The sequence below is a fragment of the Habropoda laboriosa genome, unplaced genomic scaffold (assembly GCF_001263275.1).
Source record: "Habropoda laboriosa isolate 0110345459 unplaced genomic scaffold, ASM126327v1 scaffold17, whole genome shotgun sequence".
Lineage (NCBI taxonomy): Eukaryota > Metazoa > Arthropoda > Insecta > Hymenoptera > Apidae > Habropoda > Habropoda laboriosa.
Genome location: NW_017100125.1, coordinates 296,918 through 307,080, shown reverse-complemented (window position 1 = coordinate 307,080; position 10,163 = coordinate 296,918). Strand labels below are relative to the sequence as shown.

The following is a 10,163-nucleotide window of genomic DNA, read 5'->3' as shown; positions in this document are numbered from 1 at the left end:
ATCTTCCATCGTTCGTAACTACAGAAATAATACTTACTGGTACAATGTATATTTTGACACATTAAACATGACAACAAATTCCTTCCTTTGTGCTATTTTATTATGTCCTTTTTCGTTCGAGAAATCATATATATATCACTTTAAACGCAGAAAGATTATTTGCTTAAAAGAATTAATTGTGAATAGTTTGTGAACCATTCGGATAAATTTATAGTCTTCGATTTTGTCAACATGAATCACAAAGGTGATTGTTTTACTAACAAGAAGTACAATTCTCGTCTTTCTACTTCATAGGTTTCTCAGAATAATCCTTATCTAGGACTACCATTGCTACAATCGTGATCATTTATAATCATTGAAGTAACAAAAGTTTCATTCCGTTCGTCAAGCAGTGATAAAATTAATAACAAAAAATATACAGAATATTATTAGTAATATGTATAACCGTATTCTTAATAATACGTTTTATCGTAATTATACATAATATTCTTTGTAAAACGAAGTGTCATTTGATGGTAATATAAATAAGTTACAATAAAGCTGGGGAAGAGACATTGCCACCGCAACCAAATGACACGTTATGTTAGACGTTACACAGGCTTAATATTTACTAGTTACTGGTTATACAGTCCTTTGGTTTATACGAACACTTGGCGCCTTATATTAACTAAGGAGTATCATTTGAAACCCTTTTATTTTCTTCTGTTCTTTTATTTCCACGGCCGCGTCTTCCCCTCAGATTCCTGTTGTTCCTCGTGCTTTGTATTTATCATAACCATATCTGTGATGACAAGTAGATATTAAAATTCTTATTGCATGTAAGTACAAAGAGTAAATTAAAATTGAACTTTTACTTTAGAATTTATTTATGTATGTTTTATTTATTATTAATTATTCGAGGCGAGTCACGATATGAGGAAAGTCACAAGAATGAGAAAGAAAATATGCAGGGTGTTCGGAAACAGTTCGTAGAAAATTTAAAGGGTGATTCTACAAGCCGAAATAAGGCATAAATTAATAATAACAAAATTGTCGAGGATTTAGTCCTAAAATATGTTCACGATCGTTGCAAGTTGAAAATCTTAATTGCTAAAAATATATTATGACGCGCGAGGGGCTCACGGTCACATGAACGCCCCTCGAACACACATCGCTACCATAATCGGTGGCTCGCTACGAGAATCGCGAAGCGAAAACAGAACGCGCTGCGTCACACGTGCGGTTTCTGGAAAAACCACGATATTTCCACTTCCTTGCCAGAAGAGATGTTGAGGTTGTCGAATCCTCATCCCTTTGTCCCTTGACTCCCATGCATACAGATCCTTATCCCAGGTACCGTCTTGACAACTACCTGCGCGTCTTCCACTTTCCCACCGAATTCCTGTCCTATCTCCGGCAGATCCTCAAACTGATGCACTCTACCCATTTCTCTTGTATCGAATCCTTAAGTTCATTACCTAACCATTGTCCCTGCAATTCTTCTCCTGTACCATCGAACCCTCAATCCTAACGAGTCCTGATCATTATCCTTGCACATTCCTGGTCCTTACCTAACGGACGCATTCCTAAATTCCCCCAGCCGAAACTTCCAAAAACCCCAATATAAAGGCAGCCTCGAAAAAGAACAAAGGCAGTCAGCATTGAATAACAAGGCAGTTTAGACCGTACACTTTATATTCGCAAAACCACAGTGTAAAGAAAAAACTATCAACAAATAAAGATAATTCGTAAAATCCACCGTCTAAAGTGATTCGACGACAAGGTGAAGCGTTCAAACTCGCCAATGCAAAATAAGTTGACTATGTAAGATAGTCCGAAGAAAGGAAAAGATAATAACCGCTGATATTATTGTCATACGCGAACCGCGATAAACTAACTACTTGTAAAAATAAAAATACAAACTTAAAAAGACAATCACTATCTTATTTTTTAACTCTTCCGTTCTAAAAAGTTAAAAATATCCCTGTGGCCAAGCAAACCTCTTTACACTAACGAATGTAGGGCACATCAAGACACGGGGGGTATAGTGATCCTCAAAACCAACGACACATGGCCGGCAGGCCTGCCACACGGCTAGATCTTAACAAATGACAAGATGGTAGTAGGTCTTAATCTATACATATGATTCTACCAAATCAAATCGTTGCCAAAATTTATCAACGTTTATCGTGAAAACTGCTTTTTTGCGGCATATATCTCCTTTCAAACTTTTTCTTATCGAGCAGAATACGTTGATGTATTGTTATAATTAATTTTCCGGCAAGTCTTTTTTACAAGTGTCATGACTATTAATTTTTTTACACCTTGTACAATGATTGTTTTCCAGTAATTTGTGTGTATCGTGTGTATCGTGTACATTGTTTACATTATATTACAGGATACAGTGGAATACACGTTTAAAAAACTTTCCAGAATACATCTGTGTCGTTGAAAATCGGTAATGTCGTTTACAGGCACTGTCTTTCTCTCGATGACTTCAATTAAATAAGGTGTCGTTCATATGTCCTTGCTTTTGAGGACCACTGTACCCCACGTGTCTCGACGGTCCCTACATTCGTTGGCGTAAGGAGGAATGCTCAACTATAGGGGTATTTTAAAACGTTAATAACTAAAACAGGAACCCTCAAACGCAATTTTGTTATTCTTGATTTTTTATCTTACTGTCAGTTTAGTTTGCAGAATCACTCCTTAAATTTTCTACCTACGGTTGCTGAGCACACTGTATATTCTTTCACGAATTCATTTTTTGCTTAACTGCTGCAATTTCTGAAGAAAGTACAATTACAATTTTCTTGAAACCGAATCTTATGTTATTTGCTGTATGAACTGATTTTTATGAGTAAAGAATTTTTTTATTTTTAATTGTTTACTGACTTAAATAAATCAGCTTTTCGTATAATAGTGGGCAGGAGTAAGTATCAAACATTTGTGTTTATGTAGCTGAATTATTATATATGTTCCCATAAGGGAATCATGTACTAACGCAATTTTAATAATTTATAATTTTGAAAAACATGTATGTGGAAGAATTAAATAATACAGTGTAAAGGAAAACGATTTAAAGTTGATTATAATGACTTACATTTTCATGAAAGTGAAAATAATAATTTTCAAACTGGTAAAGTATCCAGAATGAAGGCAATGATATATTTTTGTGGAAAACTTCATAAAAGTACAAAAAGATAAATAAAGCAATATGCATTATACATGCTCCCTATTCCAGAACGTTTTAAAAAGTATCACATCCCAAGTCATTATTAATACAACTATTTTTTATTTATGATAAAACGATAATTTGCGAAAAAAATCAAACTTGTTTTGTTCTGAACTCTGTATTATCGGGGCCAAATGTATTTACCGGTCACGTAGTTTTCTCCTCCGCCACTTTTCGGTTCCACTCTTACCGTTCGTCAGAGTTGGGCATTATTCGAATTGTAACCGCTGAACAAACATGAGATCAGGTCAGCAAATTAGATTATATTACATGTATGCAGAATGAGGCACCTAAAACAGGCGACCTGAATATCTCGGTGATAGAAAAAAATGTGTTAGACCAAACTTGCTTGGTGCTATATACTGGGTGGAGCAATAACGTGGATCACCTTGAATGTCTCCGTTCTTTTTAGAGATATGGAGAAACTTTGTTTACGAAAGTCGTACGGTATAATATGACAGTAATAATTTTTCTGTAGGTGGAGGATTTTCTGAAGTTTCAAGGTCGTCTCAATTTTTTTAAATTGCTTGCCGTACTTTCTTATTCCTGGTAGAGTAGAGGATGTTTAGGCGATGTTTAGACAATAAATAAAAGAGTAAGCAATAAATTACTTAATTTGGCACTTTGTTGAATTCGTCTCAATAAACGCTATCGTATAATGAATAAAAAAGTACAGGGTTCCATTTAAAAAAATTAACGATTTTGATATCTCCTCCTTTACTGTACCTACAGAAAAATTATTTCTACCACAGAATGTGCCTCTTTATACGAAACAACTTTCGTAGGAACATTTGTCTGATAGCTTCCATCCCTCGTGAGATGTTCCACCGTTCTCGTTTGAACGTAACACCCTGTACATATAGACAGATCGCTGAGTGGTAATCCCAGTAACAATAATTGACGTGAAGTAAATATTGTAACTTCTTCTTCTGTGTAAATTTAATAAATAAAAAAAAAGAAGAGGAAGGGTTTTCACCCTTCTAATATTTTTTAAAACCATTGGAATTCGTTGGTCGTAACAGAATGAAATCTTATTCGAATAAAATTTCGACTAACGTTATTCATGAATAAATCCTGGGACTTTATTCATCATCTTTTATTCGTTATTCGAAATAAAGTTTGCCCAACTCTGCCGTTCTATAGAATCTTTCACTTCCGCCCTTAAATAACTCTTGCCATTCTGTTGCACATACACACACCCACGCACGTGGAAAAAATACTGTGCGCGTTACAACGAATCAACCAATGACAAAAATTTTAATTTCCTTAATTTGCATCCTGTCGTAATGGATATAGAGATACCAGCGAATTAGCGTGGTTCTTCCGATGAAAATGAGTTCAGCCACGGCGTAAATAGAACTCAACGTAACATTAATCAGCTTTAACCCTTTCGCTACTGCAGTGTTGGCCGCGTGTACGCTGCCGCTGATACGGGACAGTCAAAACGCGAGCGTACACTTTAGCGACAAGTATTGTTTGCGGATAGTTAGGCTCGATCAGACGATCGACCGGCGCCGTACCTCGAGCTTCTGCTCTATACCGGCTTTCGCGAGAAGATGTTGGTATCTCTACTTTCTGGGATCCATTGCCAGGGGAACGCGCGCTTCGGTGGAGTGCGCGCGACTTGGAAAAACCCTGCTCTCACCGTTCGGATCACCGAGCAAGTTGGACCTACCCTTTCGGGACGCAGCTCACTTAGCCGACCCTCCAGGCTGCGTGCAGCCCGGAGCGTCGTTACCAGCGGGAGCCACGGGGAGGCGGAGCTGCGAGCATCCTTACTTGGTCCCAGCAGGATGGCCTTGCTGGCCGATTTGAACCTACTCCACACTTTAGCGTCAGAGCTTAACATTATTCTTTTCGTTATTTTCACAGTTCTTAACACTTTGCCGGCCGCTGATTTGTCGCATGGAATTTACGTTGCCGCCGGCGAGTTTCGCGCGGGTTCTACTGCTCGTACCTTAAAAAAGGCACTAAAATAAATAAATCGTCATCAAGAAACAATTCCACACTTGACATTATGTCTTGTGGGCACGGTGTTTGCAATCCAGACTCTTCCAGACACCTATGGAGGTCAGGTTCAAAATCAATTTCTGACCAATCATTTGGTAAAGAAGTCTCTTCGTCACTATCGGAGTCACTGATTATTGGTCTTCCGTTATTTATAAATCTTCTCACAACGATATCGCTCGCACTATCCGAATCGCTATCACTTTTGCTATCAGTATCATCGTACACGTCTGACAACTCATCGGCATATATTTCTTCGTTGCGTGACATTTTGAAGGGTATTTTATAACAGTGAATCTAAGCTTTCAAGATGCGAAGGCTGCGAAAGACTATCTGAGACTAACAGAACAAAAAGAATGTCAAGAAAAGGCAATCGGGACAGTTAAAACAGAAGCATAGTGGAAACATCGTAGCCGCGCTGAACCGAAGTCACGAGTACGTGACAGCGGCCGATAACCGTTGGCGAGAAAAAGTCACGCCAGCGTGACAGCGGCCGGCAAAGTGTTAAGACAATACAATGAAACTACTCGATAAAAGTAAATCGGTTAATCTGAAGTTATCAAGCTATACTATACTCGAAATTTTTATGGGTGACTATAGTCACCGATAAGATATAGCGAGCGCTCGACGATGGGTGACTCTAGTCTGTAGTAACCGTTAGTAAAAAAAGAGTTAAATTTCTTTTCCTCAATCTCAGATATTTCAACTGATTACTGGTACAACTGATCCGATTGATTCCGTGTTTCGTTTCATTTTCATCAGGAGAATCTTATAAATTCCATTGGTGCTATTTACATGAAGATACGATGAAAATAAAAGGAACTGAAATTTTTGAAAGTAGATGATTCATTGAACTCAGGCGATACAGATTGGCGAAGCAAAAATTAAACTCCCGACGTCATCGCTTGACCAAATGAACGGGAAATAGACGGTCAGGCCATTCTTACTACCCTTCGGTTCTACACTGCCGTCGCTTGTGGGGAAGTTGCGGTGTAGGTACTGATCAACAAAGTAAAGTTGAGGCTTCTGCCGTCATCGCCTGACCAAATAAGCGGAAAATAGGTGGTCAGACCATCCCTACTACCTATCGGTTCTACACTGTCGCCGGTTGAGTGGAATTTGTTGCACAGTAGACTCCCGTATACATAACGCGGTTAATACGTTATGCGTTGTATGAGAAATCGTGTTGCACGAGAATTTTTCTCGTATTACGCGAATAATCTAGAGTAACATATTTGGAATGATTATTGCCATGCCAACTTTTATTTTCTATGTTCTATCAAATAGGATAGCTTTTTTTTTAAATAAGTGACATATATTCGCTGTTAAAGAACATATTACTAATGTATGTAATAGACAAACAATCAGCAAAAACCAGAAACAGTTATAAAATAGAAGAAGTCGGTAACGATAAAGAAAACAGTGCAATGCTCAACTAAAGTAGATGTAATTTTTAAATGCGGGGAATTCCTGCATTTTATTATTTAGCACGTTGTAGGAGGAATCGCGTTATATGAAAACAGTAGTCGCGATATCTTTGGCGCGTTATAGGAACTCTATAGGAAGTCTACTTTATATGTAAATGGTTTAGACCATTGGTTTAGCAGGCTGTAAGAAGACATCCCATCCCCGTTACTCTACCGTCCTACGCTGTTTTCGCTTAAGGGGAAGTTGCGGTGTAGGTAGGCAAACGGTTTTCAATAAGTCGTCGACAATGTAGCGTGCTGATAAAAAACAGAAAAGTTTAGAAACTGTCTGGTCGCTTTACTTTCTTACCTATGTCGGCGCGCAAGACAAACATTTAATGGCACCAACGACATCAATTTCCAAGTAACCCACATACATTTATTGTAAAGGAAACCTCAGGAAATGTATTAATATTTTTTAAGATTTAAAAAGGTGAAAACAGAAAATTATTTTGTAATCTCTGAATATGAAAAATAATTTTCTGCGTTCTAAAAAATTGCTTATAAAACCAATTTGAAGTTAATTAATACACCTATTCCTCGATTTACACGATACTTTATTTACACGATTTCACTTTTACACGGTTTTCAAAATAACGGCTTTTCACAAATATAAACTGTTAAAAATAAAAATTTATACTGCGCACATATTTATACAGTCATTTTTTAGTACCGTTCGTTTGTTAACACTGGCATTAAGCCAAAAAAAGAACGGAATTTCCCCCTTTTTTGCACACAAAAAGCATTCATATTGTAATCTTTCATTGGCGACTAGCTATTTTCGCTGACCCTGAATATTTTTTGTTTTTCATTTTTATTTTATTTTTATTTTACATTTAAAATAATGAATTTAATTAAATCACTGACTAAATTATACGCATTTTGTTTTTTCCCCGATTTACACGGTTTTTCATACAAAAAGCCATGATTTCGATTTACACGGTATTCTGAGGATCCGTGTAAATCGGGGGACAGGTGTAGATTTTCTAAAATCGCTTCTAAAAGCATCTCAAAAATTGACACGTGTCTCATCTGTTTCCAACTGCTCAAGTGAGGCTCGATCGTCGTCTACTGTTGTTTATGGGAGCGTAAATGCGATAGCCTTACGCTACCGCTATTGGCTGATTAACAGCAACGTCACAGTGTCTCCTCCATCTCCCACTTCGTGACCGTAAGTCCCGCCTGAAGTCTCAACTTTTCTTTGCCGATCTATACACCGAAACCGCGCCTCGGAATATCCCTCCTAAACCTGGACACGTGTCTGCGCGGACAAAGTACCCTCCATCCATAAATAAAGAGTAAATAATTTCATCAATAGCAAGTAGCAAATACAGAGTCTTTCAACTCACTTGATCACCTCGAATAACTACTAAATGGTACATTTTATGAAAATTTTAATGTATGGAACCTAAATGATACCGAGGTACTAATTTTAAATATATCTTATAAAGTGGTAAAGAGAACACAGATTTGGTATATAGTATGACTTCATGGAAATCACGAGTAGCTAATTTTTTAAGAATTTCATAACTATCCTTCAAAACTATAGGTAAATTTTGTATACGCCACTTCATAACTCCACATATCTGCAAATAAACTGTTATTATGTGTACTACATTGTAATTTTCCTGAATTTTGACACTTTCCTCAAGCAAAATATTCCAGGAAATCAACCAGTACCATATTTTAGATCAGAGCTGTTTAACTTCTTGCTCGCGAGCAAATTTCCCCTCCCAAGGTTCCCCTACTGTGCGACTGAGATGATCTCGCTTGAGTTGAGGCGCGGGCACCCACAACTCCAGCGATAGTTTTTTGGTACGAAATGACTGGTACGAACACGAAAAATGTGTAACATAAACAAAAGGCAGTCGCTGGAGTTGTGGTGGGAGGACTCCTTCTCGCGCCCTCCCACCGCGCCGCAACTCGAGCGAGATCATCTCAGTCGCATAGTGGGGGAACCTTGGGAGGGGAAATTTGCTCGTGAGCAAGAAGTTAAGCAGCTCTGCTTTAGATAGTGTTCTACAACTTCTAAATACGGCAGTGCACATATAAGCGTCCGTCGCTATCCCAAGCAATTCTTGGAAATGGGACATAGGAGTGGAGTTCGAGTGAAACAAAGTAATTCGATATCGACTCCTGAATGTGAACAACTGACACTTGATATATCGGTATCCCACTCAGACGCATCTCCTCTCTTTTGTTTAGTTAAATTCGCAGAAGTCACCTCCCCACTTAAGCGTCCGCATTCGGTCTCGACTGCGGACGCTTATGTGTGCACTACTGTACATAGGGTTATACAAGTTATTAAATATTAAAGTTGGTCACCACAAAATCCTGCGTGATGGAAACAAACGGATTGCATATATGAATTCAGCATAAAAAATACTATTAAAATTGCATATTAAACCTTATGTGACAAAAAAAGTAAAATTTTGTAGACTAGTATTATTTGTATTAGGATATTTGGATTATGACTGTGAAACCAAGTTATGGTGACTACTTCGAATATTCGAATATCGAAATACAGTAAATTCTCCACAAGTGTCAGTCCGCAAGGAACCTAAACCTGACACTTGTAGAGTCAGGGTCTACGTTTTCGAGCCTCGCGCCCGCCTTTGTAGTTTGCCGAACGTAGGCAAGGCCAGCGAATAAAAGATAAGCATGAAACGTGAGTCGAGGCAACCAAGCGATTTAAATACCAACTTTTTTAATTTTAGGTTTTTTTATCCCGAAATTTTTCTTAACATATTGATGAGATTTTTCTGATGAAAATGACACCAAACACGACATTATTTGAACAAAATTTACTTATTAACACGTTCACTATCTGGTGTGACAGTGAATAAGTAAATGTTGTTTAAATTATGTCGTGTTTGATATCATTTTCATCAGACAAATCTCACCAACATGTTAAAAAAAATTTCAGATGAAAAATGTAAAATTAAAGAAATTACATTTTACTATTATGAATTGTCGAGCCGTGAAATCTCGTAAAAGAAACCGAGTGGTGTAGACACACGCTTGACTGACAGCGAGCGAGGATAACATAGGCGTAGGACCATCTATACTGACACTTGTAGAATCCAAACTGACTGACACTTGTAGAGAATTTACTGTATGTAGTAAGAATTTCAGTGTGTATTGCCGAACACCGACGAAGTGCTAATAAATAACCGAATAACTCTTACCTCTTCGCTGTTTAGCACTAGTCAAACTTCTCCACTCGTTTGAACCTTTTCTTGCTGCTTTATCTCTTGCTTTTCCTTTCCCTTTTCCTTTTCCTTTCCTTTCTCCTTTTCTTTTTCTCTCTGTCTTTCCTTCTCTTTCTCCTTTTCTTTTTCTACCTCTTTATCCTTTTCTCCTTCGCTTCCCTTTTCTTTCTCCTTCGTCTTTTCCCTCTCCTTGTCTCTCTCCTTTTCTTTATCACTCTCCTTCTCCTTTTCCTTCTGTCTCTCTTTCTCCCGTTCCTTTTCCCG

At 37.7% G+C, this 10,163-nt stretch overlaps 1 protein-coding gene across 1 annotated transcript in view; it reads right to left on the bottom strand.

Moving 5' to 3' along the window:
• Positions 1-657: 657 nt before the first annotated feature.
• LOC108571050 (probable G-protein coupled receptor CG31760) overlaps positions 658-10,163 on the bottom strand; it is a 136,555-nt gene continuing 127,049 nt past the window's right edge. The window contains exons 18-19 of the mRNA XM_017933401.1: positions 9,876-10,163; positions 658-781 (exon numbers count right to left, since the gene is read on the bottom strand). The exon at positions 9,876-10,163 is cut by the window's right edge and continues 1 nt beyond it. Of these exons, the coding sequence (XP_017788890.1) occupies positions 9,897-10,163 (267 nt within the window). The 3' untranslated portion in view covers positions 658-781; positions 9,876-9,896. The remainder of the gene's footprint in view (positions 782-9,875) is intronic.